At 49.3% G+C, this 17,835-nt stretch overlaps 1 protein-coding gene across 1 annotated transcript in view; it reads right to left on the reverse strand.

Moving 5' to 3' along the window:
• Positions 1–15,325, reverse strand: part of PLXNC1 (plexin C1) — a 165,281-nt gene extending 149,956 nt beyond the window's left edge. The window contains exon 1 of the mRNA XM_008143843.3: positions 14,261–15,325. Within this exon, the coding sequence (XP_008142065.2) occupies positions 14,261–15,325 (1,065 nt within the window). The remainder of the gene's footprint in view (positions 1–14,260) is intronic.
• Between the last annotated feature and the right edge of the window lie 2,510 nt (positions 15,326–17,835).

Genomic DNA, 17,835 nt, shown 5'->3' on the forward strand with positions numbered 1-17,835 from the left:
ATGAATGGCTGATAGTGTGAAAAATGCATTTTCGTGGATTCTTAGAATTGAAAGAGACTCACTCTGCCAGTATGGCAGCTATTGGCGTTGAATTCAGAGATCTGTTTACTATGGGGCTGTCCTGTGTGATGCAGGACTTTTAGCATCCCTGACCCCTGTCCACAAAATGCCAGCAGTGCCCCCCATCATGGCGACCACTGAAAAAGCTCTGTCCCCGCATTTCTAAATTCCATCTCTATCTCCACGTCTCTACCCCATCCAAGCCCCCATCACCTCACTCCTGGTCCTCCTGGTCTCTCGCTCTTAACCTAAAATCTATTCTCCATCCAGTAGCTAGAGTAATCCTTTAAAATGTAAAACCCATCAATTTTATTGCCTAAAATTCTTCAATGGCTTCCTATCACACTTAGAATTAAATCCAAATGCTCCCCGCCCCCTCCCCCCCCCCACCCCCGCCCAGGTCTTCAATGAGCTGGTCCCTGACAACTTCTTCAAACTTCCTTGTCCCCCCTCTTTCCCTGTTTCAATTCCCATGGTGGCCTTCTTTCAGCCTTTTCAAATGTTACCATCTTCCTGCCTCAGAGCCTTTGCATCTGCTACTTCTTCTAGATGTCCTTTCCCCACTCTACTCCCTTGTAGGCCTTTTTAATCTTTCAGGTTTCAAGTTCAGTCACCTCCTCATGGATATACAACTATAGATCTTCCCATCCCTACCCCAGTTTGTTATTCTGGATCACAGCACTCCATTGGTTTCCTTCAAAACACTTATTACAACTATTGTTTTTAGATTTTTCTTTATTGTCCATCTCTCAATAGACTCTAAGCTCTACAATAGTTTATCTTAGTCTACACTTTAAATGCAACCTACACCTCAGCATCTGGCCTGTAGTAGGTTGTCAATAAACATTTGTTGAATGAATGAACAAATGCACGAATCAATGTTTGAATGGTTTCGGTCAATATCACCTCAGGCGACGCTGGCACATCATTGAGGAGGCCTAGACATTACAGAGTTCTTCAACTGAGTCAACATTTGTCCCTTGTAAACTCTGAGCCACACTTCTACCTTGGGGAGCAATACTAAACTACCCCACACTCCCTACTCCCGTGTATCTCGGCCTTCTCTAAATTTCACATCGACAGTTCACTGACAGCCTGTGAGAGGCAGTTTCTGGGGCTTTTGCCATCCCAGCCATTGAAGGTCCACAGATTCAGGGTACTGAACACGTGGCTCTGAGAAGTAAGCAAAGCACTTCGGGTGTTCTCTGACTGCTCTTTCCCGTGATCAGAGTAGCATAAATTATGAACATGCCTCGCATTGAGTTAACTCTTTAAAATGATAGCATAATGGTAGCGTGGAAGAATAGGAAAAACAAGAGATTTTAAGTAAAAAGTGATTTGGGTTCAAGCTCTATTACTTATGGGCTAAAAGTCTGGGCAGTCAGAAACTTCTGAAGTTTCTCCATCTGCCCATCCACACATCATTTATGGAGCACTTGCTCTTGGCCAAGTCTTGATCTGTAAAATACAGAGGAGAATAAAGCTGGGATTGTCAAAATAAGCCAATCAAATACATTTTGAAACAGAATGCAACACTTGACACTTTATGCCACTGGTCTCTGAAATACTTGCTAACTGAAATGAATGGCTGGAAGGCCTGCACTTAAATCCACAGTTCATGAATAGAATTCAGAGAATCCATGAAATTGGATGAGAAAAAAAAATCTTTATTTTAGCAAACTCTAATTGAAACTTAGCATTTCCTTTCATTATGGATGCAGGCCACAGTGGTATTAACTGAGCCTGTGACTTTGTCACTAGGAGAAATCAGATATTTTCATATCATTTTGTAGTTGTTTCATATATCTCAAAATATTGTTTACACTATCTCTACTTTGACATTATGGTTGTTATTGCTCCTAGATCTTGCTATTTAATGTGTTAAAATATATTACTAGACCTCAAATGGAAAAAAGTATTTTGACATATCTGTATATGTATATAATTGGTTCGTTCTGCAATTCCCTCTTTTTGTTTTATGCGCTTAAAACCATTATCCTTAGAATAATCTACAGGCTTTGCCAGAGCACCGGTTCCGTGGGATGCGGAACCCCTGGGTGAGGGGCATGGAGAACTGTGACGCACAGGAGGTTGATGTGCCTTTGGTGACACCTAAAATTAGGTGACCAGATTTTAACATTGGTAAAGCGGGACACCATTGACTGGGGGGAGGGGAAGTTCTTGATTAAAAATTTGGTCTATATTGTAATCGCTTTTGGTTTTTTTAATAAAAAGAAATTCACTTCTTAGATCATCGTTGAATTTGCATCCTCTTTTCTTACCCATTATGTTAAAAATCTAAAAAAAATAATTTAAAATTATATTATAAATTATTATATACATATTGCTTAAAAACACAGTAAGTAGGTACATAATTACATGAACATAATTTATTGTTAGTTTATAAATTAAATTGATTGTTATAAAGTAACTATATTTTAAAAATTATTTTAATTTTAATCCTATATTTCTTTCTAAATAATAACAATACTAACTTGTATTATTTTTCCTCTGAATTTGCCGTAACATAAGTCGCAAGTGTCACTTTCAAGGCCCGCGCTAGACTTTTTGCCGCCACTATAAAATATAAATAATAAGAGTACTGTCTGCTAAATTCAAGAAAATTTATGTATTTATGAAATAAATAAATTACTTACCTAAATTATCTGAATAGCTGATTTGTAATGATATCACTTGTTTAGCTTACTAGCACGCAGTACGATGTGTACCGTCTGAGAGACAGTTACAAAATGTTTTCATCGTTGCCAATCCCAAAAATGGCCATTGTTCATTAAGTCCAAACAATGGTGGTCGAATTCTAACAACTGATCAACAATGCGAACTTTGATAAGCAGTTCTCGATAATCAGTTCTCAACAATTATTTGTTATTATTAAAGTTTAACATTATAAAATTAACAAAAATAATATAAAACTCATATCCTGGCTAAATAGCCACATGGCCGCCGAAAACCGTATATTCCCTTCCCGTTCTCCCGCCTTTCCCTAGCTTGTTGTGCATTCTTTCCAAAAATCGGGACTTTTTTAAAACACCGCGGGACGCGGGACAAATTGTTAAAAATCGGGACTGTCCCGCCAAAAGCGGGACGTCTGGTCACCTTACCAGTGATGGGCAACCTTTTGAGCTTGGTGTGTCAAACTTCGCCAAAAAACTGAGCATAACTCGGGTAGTGTGTCACTTTGAGGAAAAAACATTATTTTCGCAAATGTTTCATCCTCAGGAGCAGCAAATGTTTCATCCTCGGCATGTGGCCACCTCAGCGGCCGCGTGTCATCAGAAATGGCTACGCGTGTCAGTGCTGACACGCGTGTCATAGGTTCGCCATCACTGCCTTAACCTAAAACCACCGGCTCCCTGGGCCACCCACCCCAACCTGCCGCCTCAGAGAAGCCAGGCCGGCACTGGAATCTAACTGTAAGATCAGTCACTGATGGAGAAAGGGGCCTCGGGAGGAGGTCAATGAGCGACCCTTTAGGGACAGCTGGTGTGTCAGAGCGTATACTTCTCCAGCAGACTCTTCCCAGACCAGCTCATTCCTGGGGCAACAACCAGGAGCCCAGCCTCAAAGGTGAGGCTCCCCGGGAGAGGCCCTTCCCTCTAGCGACCGGCCTTATTCTGGCTGTAAACACAGCTCCGGGGTCTGGAAGCTCTCAGCTCCCTGTGCCACACTCAGCACCTTCTCCCCCAGGGGAAGAGCAGCTTCTTCCTAGTCTGACGAGCATTTATGAGGCTTCACTGTGTGTTACACAGCCTCATGGGTGCCTGGGAAACAAAGGGAGACAGACCCAGCCGCTCCCTCAGGCTCGCCCACCCCAAACAGGCCGTGCTGAGCCCCACACAGAGCCTGGCACGGCACCAGGTATGGGAGGCGCTGCACAGAGTTACAGAGTAGATCCCCAATTCCCAACGGCATGGCCAACTGCCTGCTTGGTGACTCTTCCTGGGTGTCCCAAAGGCATCTAAACAGCAAGCAACAAAAATTAAATTTATCTTCCAATTGGTCACCAACACCTCTCAGTTCTACGTCTTAGTAAGCTATTTCCTCTATGCCTCCTCTCCACCCTCACTGCTACTAATCTCACCTCACCCAGTTCAGGGCTTCAGCATCCCTCAGATGGATGACTGCCATCCACAGAATCCCTGTTTCTCTCCACGATCGGCCCCACCACTCTAGACCAAGGCGACATTATTTCTTGCCTGGACTACTTCAGGAGCCTCCTGCAGGTTTCCCTGCCTCCACTGGGGCCAATCGCTTATCCATTCCCCACAGGGCAGCCATTATTGGGGAACTCAGATCTAATCATTTCACATCCCTTCAAAGGCTCTTCGATGCTTCGATGCTTAAAATATAATCTCCTTCCCACAGCCTGCAAGGCATATAGGACTGGGCTGCTGCTTCCTTCAGCAACCTCCTCCCCTAACCCTCTCCCCTGCCCCCCTCGCTGTACTCAGCCACACAAACCTTTTGTTCTTCAAACTGACCAAGTCATGCCCTCCTTTCGGCCCTTGAACTTGCTCTCCTGTCTGCGAGGAGTGGCTCCCTTCTGGCTCTGGAGACGACCCTAACTATCCATTCTCACCTTCTTGGTGTCAACTCAACCTCCATCAAGGCAACTGTCCCAATACCTGTTTAATTCCTTTACAGCCCCAATTACAGTCTGTGCCTCAGTTTCCTCATCTGTAAGATGGAAGTAACAATGTTACCTACCTCATAAGGTTGTGGTGAGGATTAAGTAAGTTACTATTGGTAAAGCACTTACTTAGAACACTTGGTACACAGTACGTGCTCTGTAACTGCTCAGTTACTCTAATACAGTGGTCGGCAAACTCATTAGTCAACAGAGCCAAATTTCAACAGTACAACGATTGAAATTTCTTTTGAGAGCCAAATTTTTTAAACTTAAACTATATAGGTAGGTACATTGTTATTAACTTAATTAGGATACTCCTAAGCTGGCCTTTGCTAAAAACTCAAGGGGCCAAAGAGCCGCATGTGGCTCGCGAGCCGCAGTTTGCCGACCACTGCTCTAATGTAAACATAACTTATTTGTGTGCTGCATGTTTATTGTCTACTCCTGTACCAGTGGGAGAAATGTTTTCACACAGTACTTGGCACATAATAGGAATGCAAGAAATTATTTGTTTAAAACAATGGCTGCCCTTCTACTCAGTTGCCTTGCCTGCAATCTTGCCTCACCCATTCTATGTCTTGAGTAACCTTTCTAGAGCGCAATCAGATCCTGTCTGCTTATAACCCTGCCGTGTCCTTCATCAGCCACAGCCATGCTTTCACACCCTGTCCAGCACAGTCCTGGAAGGTCCTCTGAGATGCCTCAGGGACAGGCCTGGGTGTCGGGGTCTGGGAACCTCCCCACCCCTGCTTCACCCTGGGTCCCAGCTGGTGGCAATGGTCTCAGCCAGGGCAGCAGGCCAATGACGATTTGCCAATCTTTTTCTCATACCGAGCTTCTGATTAAGATTTATGTTAAGGGCCAGGTTTGGAAAGTCTGAAAATGACTAACCATCAGGTTAAATCCAACCACCTTTGCCTGTCTCATTAAGCCCTTTGCCATCTGGACCTGCACACTCATTTCTGGACACTCCCCAGCCGGGTGCGCTACCTGCGGTTCACAAGCCTATTCAACTTCCTGCGTGTGCACAAGCTGTTCCCTCTCTTCACAGCTCCCTTCCTTGCCTTCTCCACTTGGCTCCAGCTTCACCCCTCGGAAGCCTCCCAGGTCCTCCCAGGCCGAGTTTGATGCCCCTTCTTGTGGCTGACACAGCACTTTATTTTTATTTTTTAATTTTTTTTTTTTTTTTGCGTACGCCTGCATTGTAAAGGTTTGTCTTGCTCTCACGCCACAACAGCAGGGGTCGGCAAAATACCACTTGTCGGCCAAATCTGGCCCACCTGTTTTTTTTCCCCCCAATGGCCAACCATGAGGTAAGAATTCTGTATTTTTAAATGTTTGAAAAAAATCAAAAGAAGAATATTTCATGACAAGTGAAAATTAAATGAAATTTGGATTTCCGTGTCTGAAGTTTTATTGGAACATCGCCCTTGGTTGCTGCCACCCTACACAGTGGCCATGTCACTGCAACAGAGACTGTATGTGGCCTGGGAAGCCTAAAATACTGAAGATCTGACCTTCACAGAAACAGCTGCTGACCTCTGCCTAACAGCATTGGCCTGCCAGTGGGCCAGGATCACTGGGGTCAAGTCCCTATCATAACTTCTCCAAGGAGAACAGTACCTGTAATGATTGACTAGACAGCCAAACTGATATGAAAATCAACTACAGGAACTGTGGAACACAGGTCATAATTTGTGACAATATAAAAACTTGTAATAATATAAAACTGTTAGTATTAAGACTATTTGGTTTTGAGACAGTATGAAAATTGCATTTTCATCAAGATAGAAAATTAAACTAAGAAAAACTATGAGTACATTTGATAAGAAAAAAAAAAAATCTTACCACTATGCCCCCATTCCCACAAACAGGTCAGACCCTGATGCCCACAAACTGTCCCCCAGCAGACTTTGGGGTTTCTCACAGCAGGCCTCAGTCTTCATCAGCCATGTGCACTACGTAGCAAGGTCGGCAGAGGTCATGAAGCTCAAAGGGAGGTAGAGGTGGTACCATGCTATGGGGTCAACATGGTGATCCCAGTGTAGCTCTTCCATCATTCCATCCTAAGAGAACCTTCCCACTGTGCCTACCGGGGGCGTCACATGTTTGACCCCCTTCTTCTGATTGGACCAGGGGTCAGTATCTGCCGCAAGGGCCACAAATCCCTACTCTGAACGGTGCTCTATTTGGTGTGAAAGGTGAGTTGGACACAATTCTCTTTCCTGGTGATTTGAACTAATTAATATAGAAAGTTTCTGCCAGTGGGGAGCCCAAGCAGAAGGGCCAATGCCATGGAGAGGTAGAGTGGGGATCAGGCAGGCTGAGACGCATTCAGGTGAAAGGGTTGAGGGGCAGACATTTGAAGAAGCAGAGGCCATTTGGTAGCCGGACTGAGGGAGGCAGCCTTGCTAACCATGTTGACAGTGAAACCTTAGAATGGGCATCCATCACTTGTTGCTGCTAAGCTCCTTCAAGCTGCCTTGAGTCCAGAACCATCTCCCAATTCCATCTCAAGGAGCCCTATCCTATTACATTACTAATCACGATGGTGATGATAGTCGATACATATACAGCATTTACTATGGGTCAAATAGTGTTCATCCTAGACATATTAACTCATTAATCCAAACAATAATCCTATGAGGCAAATAGAATGCCTATTTATAAGTGAAGAAACCAAAGCACAGAAAGGTTAAATAATTTGCCCAAGGCCATACAACTGGTAAGTGGCAGCTTTGGTCCCAGTTGACCTGGCCCCAGAGTCTGTGCATGTAACTACTACACAGTACTGCTCCCATTCCTAGATTTCAATGTAACTCCATGTGGTTCTGCCCACTAAATCCACCATCCCTTATCTGAGCTTGCTTAAGTAGCTTTTTGTTTCATGCAGCCAACTGTGTCTAAAATGGATATTAGTATTCGAACTGACGCTATAAAGAGTTGGCCCTCGGAGAGATTTTGTGTGTGTGGAACTGGTTCTGGTGTACAGCAGAATGGAAGATTCTAGAAGCACCCCCTACATCCTGGGATGAAATGCAAATAGACTGTTGTATGCAAGAATGAATGAGCTAATTAAACTATGACCTGTAGGTTCTTGAGTCAGACTACAAGCTCAAAAATAGAAAGGCTTTAGGTTTCCTAGGTATTCCCTTTGAGCAATTAGAAGAGAATAAGGAATATAAGGTAGTTGTGGACCCTGAAAAAGAAGATACTTACTAAGAAAGGCTCTCAGTGGCTTAATTGGTCACAAATTTTAAAAACAGAGCTTAGTAGCCATTCCTAAACAGGGACCTCTCCCATGAACTACACTTCAGGGAGATGCCAGCACTGGACTGCCTGCCTGCACTGTGTTTCTGCCATCTGAGCCAGCCCTTAAAAAGGAGTTCCTGGATCCTATTTCAACCAATAAGACTGAGGCTTTCCACATCCAATCAGAGCTATGCAGCTATAAGCCCATCAGCTTCTTCACCAACCAATCAGAGTGGCTCCATTCTGAACAATTAGGACAGTGTCTTTTGAATTAATCAAACTTCAAGGATTTGGAGTCCTCATTTGCATGAAGACAGACCAATGAGGCATCAGGGGTGGAAACTTCTGTCTATATAAGTCAGCTCCCCTGTGGCTCTGGGAGTATACTTTCCCTTCCCACTTAAGATGAGACAGAAGATTTCATTTCCATGGCCAGAGCTGAAACACCTTAAATGTCTTGCTGGAGCAGAGCAGAGGTGTCTAGTCAGAGAGGAGCCTCCCCATACTGTATCTCAATTGAGCTGTTTGCACTGAATAAAGTTTCCTTCTTCACCACACCCACACCAAGATCATCCGTGAACACAGTGGGATGAGTTGAAAAAATGGACAAGTTCTTATCTCAGGTGCCTCAGCTGGACTAACAAGGAAAATTGTGTTTCCTTTCAGCAGTGTTCTAAAATGTGAGTGTGTATCAGAATCACCTGGAGGGCTTGTTAAAACACAGAGTTTCTGATTTAGTAAGTCTGATGTAAAGGCCCAAGAATTTGCATTTCTAGCAAGTTCCCAGGTGATGCTTATGCTGTTAGGTCAGAGACTGAACTCTGAGAATCATTGCCCTACCTACAGCATAAAGCCCTTTTCCTCTTATCACTGAAAGGCATGATCATGCACATTATTAAATTACTAGAGGCCCAGTGCACAAAATCCATGCACAGGTAGGGTCCCTAGACCTGGCCAGTGATCAGGGCTAATCTGCGGGGTGACCGGTGGGGCAATCGGGGGCCCCTGCTGGCACTCACCTTGGCCAGCCTGGCACCACCCACTTGCCAGCCTCCCGCCCCCGGCGTGGCTGCCAGTCACCTCCCCCTGCAGGGCGACTGGTGGGGCGATCAGGGGGCCCCCACTGGCACCTGCCTTGACTGGCCTGGGGCCTGCGGGCTGGGGGCAGCTCCTGCATTGAGCATCTGCCCCCTGGTGGTCACTGTGCATCATAGTGACCGGTTGTTCCACTGTTTGGTCGATTTGCATATTAGGCTTTTATTACATAGGATGCCATACAAGATCCAACCATGGATTTCCACAGTCAAAGTTAACCTCCAAATTGGCAAGATCAGAAGTCTGGCTATTCCAATGAATAGGGATTTCTAGGAAGAGCCAGAGGAGTGGAGGATGCCAGATAGCCTGGAACTGGGGAAAAGGCCTGGGGGCATCAGACATTAAGAAAACACAATAGTTAAGGGAGAATGAAATGGCCAGATTCAGGAAAATATTTTGTTCTTTTGTGCTTCCTCATCATTGAATTAACAAATGAAGGGTCTTGAAGAATCATGTTGGAAATGATTTCTGCCACTAAGTACAGAAATCATTTCCAACATGATCCTTCAAGACCCTTCATTTGTTAATTCAACAAATACTTCTCACGTCCCCAACTATACAAGGTACTACATGCTAGGTACTCTTGGTTCAATAAAAAATAAAATGTCACAAGGTCCCTTACCTTCTGGGGATAACATTTTAATTGTGGCTGCTGATAAAGAAAGGAGTGTCTGTAGTCCAGATTTAGGCTGAGATCTCTGGATTTAGATTATGAGCTAGGTTGTGTCCAAGAACAAAAACTAGGAGCATTCCCTTGAGGCCCTGCAGGTCTCTCTGAGGTCATTAGAAACCTGAACACAAAGAATGCCAGCACTATCTAGAAGTTGACAGTTTCAGAACTACAACCTCCCAGAGTGTTAACTTTAGCTGGTCAAACACACAGAACCAGAAACTCAGTTCATGGTCAAGGATTCTCTGCTCTATCATAAGTCTCATGCCCGCAAACAGCCGATCTTATCAGAGCAGTTGCAAGGGCCCAGCTAGCTCCACACAGGATAGAACTGACACCAGCACCCACTATCCATGGTGCCGGACTGTCCAAGGTCAGACCACCCAGGTCCTAAAACCTCTGCCATTTACCAGCTCTGGAACCTACTAAAGCTCTCTGTGCCTCAATTTTATCATCTACAAAATCATAATAATACCTATGGTCCTTGCCTCATTGGATGGCTGTGAGAATCAACCAAAAAATTAGGCTTGTAAAGTGCTTAAGACAAAGCCTGGCCATGACAGCTATCTAGTAGATAGTAGCCATGACTGCTTTTTCCCTCTGAGTGGGTTTTGAGCTTTGAAAACCCACCGTTGCATATCAAATGTATATATGAGGGTAAAAATCACGATCTAGCCTACAGATTGCAAAATGGTGAGACAGGATCCTAACAGAAACCAAAGGAGGAATAAACATGTGGACTTTGAGGTCAAGAAGGCTGCACTGCCAAGTGGTCCTGGGACATCACTTCTGCCTGCAGCGGCTAGAAGTGTCTTGGGTTACTGTCTGCCGGAGAGCATGTGAGCGTTTGTGGTTGTCTGCATGACAGCTAAATTATGTCAGGCTTTGGTCCCATTGGCCAACAGGATACGAAAACACCACTCTCAGTGTCTCGGGGGTGGGGGTGGGGGGGACCATGTTTAAACCACAAGCAATCCCAGGACCCAACTATGGCAGCTAAACAAACCTGAAATGATCAGACTTCAAACCTTAGGTACAAACACTTTCTACAAGTGCATTGGTGTGCAGGGGATAGCTGGGGTTCAGAGAGGGAGGAAATTAAATTAATTAGCTTGTACACAATTTAAAACATTCATTTTTTATATTAACCAAAGCACACAGATATGTTAGGAAACAGAATGAAAAAAAAATCACATGAAGTTTTAAAAATGCATTTCAAAGGGCCCCCTCCAACCTCAACCCCACATTTAGGGGAGGTTGGCTGCTGCCTTTTCAGTTAGGGGACTTTCACGGGAAAGTTTGAGAACCACCAGAGTGGAAAAAAATACACAAGAAGACATTGCAAGACCTGAGCCCTGACACCCGCTGTTTTGTTCTCTTGTGCTTCCTCATCAGATAAGTGGGAATGTTCCTCATAGACTCAGCCTCAGACTTGAGGAGGGGCTCACTAGAAATAATATATGGCAAGGCACTGTGCAAATATTTCCTGGGATTATCATCATTATTATTATAGGACTGTTATTATTTATTAAGGTCTACAGAAAATCGGCTGCCTTGGCACCTTCACGAGCTGAAGCTGACCTGCTGGAGTTGCGAAAGGGGATTCAAAGTTGGTGGCAAGGCAGAAAAAAGCAACAGCCCAGTGTGTAAAAGGCTGGGTAGTACACACTCGTGGCACAGGCATCCCACAAATGAACCCTTAGCAGGAGGAGCTGCAGGGAAAGAAAATCAGCAACATGCGATTGATAGGAAGAGAGCCAAGAAACAGGAGAACACGACCCAGTCACTCCTGTCACTTTGCTACCCATGGTTGATGGAAGATGGAAAATCAGAGCAAGCCATCTAACAGGAGAGGGAGAAGGCAAGCACATCGAGCCGCCTGTGCCTCGCTGCCTGTGGCTTACTGTTCAAATGACTGTCTGCTCTGAAGGAACCGCTGCTGGAATCTACTGAGGCTCCCTCTGGCGTGTTTCAAGTCTGTCTCCTGTGTTAGGCACCTAGAATTCAGCCTGCCTTTTCCAAAACACAATCAAACCTGAAAATAAAATGCAGAACAAATGACATCATTGTTCTGAGTGACAACTGGAGGCACACTGATCCCATGACCCCATTAAATGGGGTTGCAACCTGCCATTGTCCTTTCAGCGGCGAAATCAGCGGCACCCAGCACAGAGCGTTGCTCACACTAGGAGGCATCAAACAAATGTTTGTTGAATGAAGTATCCTATCTGCCTATTTAATAGGTTAGAAAATAGTCAGCTTTTTCAGCAAAACTACCACCTTTCCCCCCCTCCATTCAAACCCCTCTTGAAATTCCATTCCACTAAGGCTTTTCCGTGCATACTAGCAGCAAGAAATTTACTTAAATGAGGGAAGAAGAAAAAGAGAAAGCAAAACTCCAAGCTCCCACCTGTGCGACCATGACATGCTATTGTTTGAACCAGAGTATATTATTTAACTTGGATGACAAGCTCAGGGGGTAGGGACCCCGTCTTTCAGAACACATAGCTCTGAGCACACTGGGAGTTCTCAATAAATAACAGCAGCAAGAAATGCTATGGAGGGACCTCTTTTAATTATTTCTTTTTCCAATTCCAGATTTTTGGCAGCATGTGTTTATCCCTCGCTTGATTTCCAATGGGCAGCTCTCTCCCAGAAGCTCCCGTGAAGATGATAAACAGCTCTCCGACTGCCCCTTCCCCTCCTCATCCCAGCGCCAGTAGGAACACCTGATCGAGCCAAAACGCGGATTCTGAGTGCATTCAGGATGCCTGCTGCGTTTGGAAGGGAACTAAGTCCTCCAGGACCCAATGGGTAGAGAGAGGCAGTCAAGAGAAATGTTTTGGCTCCACACATCTACACAGCTGTCAGATGGCAAAGCTTGGACTTCCACTGTTAGTACCTGCTGTGGGCCTCCGAGCTGTCTTGTCATTAGCCCCAGAGACCAACTATGCCTTAAGCTTGACACAAAGTAATATTTGGGGGGTATTTTCAAGTCTTTCAACAGAGGAGTGGAAGGTGATAATTTTTGCCACATTCGAACTACAGAATATAAAGATCTAATAAAGACAGATAGTAAATATTAAAGTGTATGTGTAGAGCAAGATTAAGTCCTTTAGGGTGCATTATATGTCACTTATGCTTTAGAAAAATTATACCAGTGACTAAAGGAAGGCATTATCAGCATGCAACTGATAGGCAAGCAAATGACCATTCTAAGGAGCCTTGCAAAGGACTTCAGTTATTCTTTCTCCCTGGAAAATGGGGCTGATATTGAGTAAGATGGGTTTTGCAGAGAAAGGGGGGAGTGGGAGTGGGAGTGTCTTTCTGTACACACATTAACACACCTCAGAGGCAATGCTCCCTGTATGCCTACACAACTGTAGCAACACAACACCTTTTCCAAGTGGGGACTGCTCCCTTGCCTCCCTGACGCCTTTTGTGCCAAAACAATGGCAACACCTGTAGCCATTAATTCCTGCTCTTTGATTTCTGTCCAGTTATAAAGGAGGCTCTCAGCAGGCTCGCCTCTCAGGAGCCATATGTGGAGGAGATGTGCCAGCCGCCTTGGAAGGAAAACGGCCTCTGAGAAGTGCACAATGGCTCCATAATCCCCATCCACCGGACCCTCTTGAACCGCTGCTTTATTTTCCAGTCAAAGAAATGCCAATCTCAAGAGTCAGCTGTGGCCGCCCTGGGAACCTCAGGGAAGCCTGTGCTGTTTGCCTGGTTGGGTACCCCACAAGGGTGGTGCCTCCGGAGCCCCACGATTTAGTCAGGCAATCTGGAGCCCAGAGACTGCCTGTCGCACCCCAACACTTTCTCTAGCTCTCCCCTCCAGGGTGAGGCTTTTCCTACAAAGCCACCTCGGCCTGCCCACCCGCTCCCCCACCCCGCGGGAGACCACAGCGCCCCCTCAGCAGAACCACAGCCCCGCCCCCTTGCGCTGGGTCGCGCTGAGGGCTCCGTTTCGCCGCCGAACGCGAGCCTCTTCCCAGGCTGGCTCTGCCCCACGTCCAGCAGGCTACCAACTCTGCAGACCACATCCCAGGGTTACCGCGGCGGGGGCACAAGGCCTGGGGTGTGGTAGCGAGTCCTTTAGGAAGTGGCTTCTCTGCGGAGGGCACTGTGTTTGGTAACCATGTGGAGGAAAGGGGTCAAAGCCACCAGCCAGCTAAACCCACACACCTGGGTTAGCGCTTAGGGAAGGAAGGGGGTGGGGCTGCACGGGAGGCTCAGCCCCAAACCAGCGTCCACGTCTGGACAGGGAAGGACGGCACTGGGATTTAGAGTTTGGAGCCTAACTCCCGCCCTCTCCACCTCCCCTGTCACACTCCCTTTGGGGACCCCTGGCCCCTGCTTTAGCGTCTCCGAGGCCTCGTCGGCTGTGTGACAACGGCGTCGGGCGGCCACGGGGCTGTGTGAATCCCGGAGCCGGTCAATGCCGACCCCTGTCTCCCTCCCTCTCCGCCTCGGCGGCGGCGGCTCCCCCGGCAGGAGCGCTCCGGGCTGCGTCCCGGGGCAGGACTTACGCAGTTGGGCTCGTGGGAGTCGAAGTCCCACTTGCAGCTCTTGGCGCGCGCCTGGATCTCACGCATCCTGAAGAGGCACAGCGCCGTGGTGGCGGGGGAGCGCGGCTCCTGGCCGTCCCCGGTGGCCGCGCTGAACACGCCCGCCCACACGTCCAGGGCCTCCACCAGGCTGGAGGAGAGCAGCAGGCGGCGGCCGTGGGGGTGCCCGTGGCCGCAATCGAGGGCCGCCTGGCCCTGGAACTTCACCTCGACGCTCTGCGCGATGCGCGCCATGCTGGGCCAGCCCGTGGCGTGGCCGCTGGTGTAGTTGTAGGGGTAGTAGGGGAAGTAGACGCTGGCGTTCCAGAGAAAGGCGTCCACGAAGTGCAGGCTGCCCGCGCCCCCGCCGCGCAGGTTGAGGCGGCCCAGCTCGGCCGTGTCGAAGCTGCGCCCCTCCGTGTTCTTGATCGCGATGGCTGTCTGGCGGTCGGACGCCGCCGGGTTGCAGCGGTTCGCCGTCTCGGTCTCCGGCAGCGCGTAGGTCGCGGCCACCGCTAGGTACCAGGGGGTCTCCCGGCCAATGCGGAACACCACGCCGGCCGTCGAGCCCTGCGGGTGGCAGGACACCACCTCGGTGCCGTTGCGCAGGGAGCTGAGGCTCAGGTTGCCCAGGGGCCGCACCTCGCAGGCGCCCCGGCCGAAGGTCCAGCCGGTGAGCAGCAGCCCCCCGAGGCCGCTCGCCCCCTCGCGGTAGGGCAGCAGCAGCTTGCTGAAGCTGCTCCCCGGCCGGGGCCGCGCGGGGGGCGCCAGCGAGACGGGCTCCGTGCAGTTGCCCGCTTGGTCCCGGTACAGGCGCGAGAGCCTGTGCTCCAGGCTGTAGTCCAGCTGGTCCAGGCAGCTGCCGCTCGCCACGAACACGCCGTCCGCCCGGCTCACCGCGATGGCTCCGATGGCTTGCTCTGCCCGCCACACCGGCTCGTCCGCGCCCCGGCCGGGCGCCGCCAGAGCCAGCAGATAGGCGAGCAGGGGCAGCGGCGCGGCGGGGCGCGGGGGGCGCGGCGGGGCTCTCCTCCGGGAGACCTCCATGGGGCTTGGGGGGTCGCCCCCGGGCAGGGCGCGAGGTGGCGGCGGCGGCTCAAGAGCGCGGCGACGGAGACGCGGGCGGCGGCGGCTCCTGCGCGCGCTCGGGCTCCCGTGGCCGCCCCATCCCCGCCGCTCGCCTGGGAAGGAGAGCGGGGAGGGCGGCGCGCGGCGGGCTCGCTCCGGCAGCCTGTGCAGCGGCGGCGGCGGCGGCGGCGGCAAGCCCTGCGCGCTCCGGCCCCGCTTCCTCCTCGCCTCCTTCTCCGGAGAGTTCCTCTGTGCAGCGCTGGCGCTCTCGGGGAGGCGAAGAGGTGGGGGGAGCGAGGCAAGCCGGGAGGACTGGAGAGGTTGGGTGCGCTGGTGCGTTTCACTTTCCCATTGTGAAAGTGGGATGCCACTGGCCCCCTTCCTCATCCTCTTCCTCCTCCGCCCTCCGCCTCCAGCCCGCCCGCCCTCCCTCCACGCCCATCTCCCCTCCCCTCTTGATTCCGTGAGATAGGGAGGAGGGAGGTCTGATAATTTGGGTTACTGTGTAGGTGGCCTCTTTCATCTATTCAAAACAAAGCTGAGCCGCCTGCCGCTGCCGCCACCGCCGCCACCATGCCCCTTGGCTGGCCCCGGGCTCCCGGGGGCGCTAACTGTGCACCCAGCGAGCTCCCGCGCGCGCGTCAGCCCGCGGGGCTGCTCCAACGCCAGGGTTTTGTTTACCAGAGCAGCGGAGCAGGGAGACGCCAGACACCCGGAGCTACGACCTCGGGCACCAGAGGGTTGCCTCTGAGGCCTGGGGGCTGGGCCACAGGGAGGCTGCAAGGACGGTTGACAGGTGTGGACCCCGGCAGGGAGGCCCTGAGGAGGCCCGCGGGAGACGGGGAGGAGCCCGAGGCTCAGGGGACCGGGGCTCCCCTATCAAGGAGGGTGGATTTCCCTGGTCAGAAGAGTGAGGTGGGGGAAGGCAGGCGCCAAAGCTCTGATCCTGGACAATCCCTGGCGCTGGAGCTCCCATATTTGAAAAGGGTCTCAAATCTCCCTTGGCAACCGAGTCCCAGGCTCTCAAACCTAGCCCTTCAAGTCCTACTCACCATCTGACCTTACTGGTCATATCTAGCATTTATTGAACATTTACTACATACCCTGTGCTGTTCTAAATTCCCTACAGAAGACGCATTTAATACCCATAACAACCCTATTAATTAGTGAGTATTATTCTCACTTAGCAGTGAGGAGAATGATCGTGCAGAGCTTAGGGAACTTGCCGGGGTGGGGGCAGGGGTGCTGCTGGTAAAAGAGTCTAACCTGTATCCAGCTCTAGGGCCACTTACACCTCCTGCTCTAACCGAGTGCCACCTGTGGCCATTACAATACGACCCAGAGAGCATTCTCCACAGGTGACCAAACAGTTCCCCAAGTTAAATGCTGCAACCTCCCCTCCCCTTCCCAGCCTTCTAACCCTAGAACAGGTACCTTTATTTCCTTAGAGGCCTGCCCTCTCTCTCACCCCTTCCCAGTTCTTTACTTGAGACCCTCTGAGGTCTCACCAATTCCCTTAGGGGGCAAGTAGCAGCTGGTTGCACTCCCCCCCCCCCAAACCATCAAGAATTTCTGAAGCACAGTATACAGGGTGGGGCAAAAGTAGGTTTGCAGTTGTGAGTGCAGGAAACATAGTTTATTCTTGTATTATTATTAATTAATTATTGTAAACCTACTTTTGCCCCACCCTGTATTTCTGAATCACTGCACACCTGAATGACTACCTCCCCTGGGTGAAGGTTCAAGGTTTCTCAACCAGGGGCATCCTAGAGGCTACACAAAGGCCTCCCAGCTGCCAGAGCTGCAGCTGATAGCACCACCAGCACCCTTACAGTCTGGCAGGTGATCCCCGTGGGCCACTGGGGGCTCCTGGGGACCCTAGGCATCTGTGGGAAATGGTCTCTGTCCCTTCCCAGGCTGTTTCCAGGCCCCAGTGAGGGGACAGGGTGCACCCTCTGTCTTCTCCCAGTTCTCGATTCTAAATAGAATCTATGTGGAGCAGTTTTGTTTTTTGTGTTAGTTTGTTTGTTTGGGGGCGGGGGTGTGTGGATAAGTGGACTTCCTACAGACGCTGAGCCCTCCTGAAGGAGCAGCTGATGCAGGTTTAAACTTCTACAGCAGTGCTTCAAGTTCTCCCCAGTGCTGAGGGATAAGGCAGGAGAAGGAGTTCGGGAGGCGTAAGGAAAGAAGGGTGGACTAAGGCAAGAAGCAGAAAAGAAACGTGAGTTTCTGCCCCAAATGTGCCATTAACGGATCAAATCATTCCATCAGCGACTCTCACATTCCGAATTCAGAGGGTTCATCTTTCTACTCATAATTTCCTTCTTTGAAATTGGATAACATTATCTTTGCCTGTCAGTGGGCAGCCACTGCTTTCCCATGAGATACAAGGTTGCTGTTTCTGCTGTGGTGACGGTGGGTGGGGTGCCCTGAGGAGGGCAGAGGAGGAAGGGGAAAGGCCTGAGAAACGGGCTTCATGTTAATGTGAT

This window comes from Eptesicus fuscus, chromosome 7, assembly GCF_027574615.1.
Source record: "Eptesicus fuscus isolate TK198812 chromosome 7, DD_ASM_mEF_20220401, whole genome shotgun sequence".
Classification (NCBI taxonomy): Eukaryota; Metazoa; Chordata; class Mammalia; order Chiroptera; family Vespertilionidae; genus Eptesicus; species Eptesicus fuscus.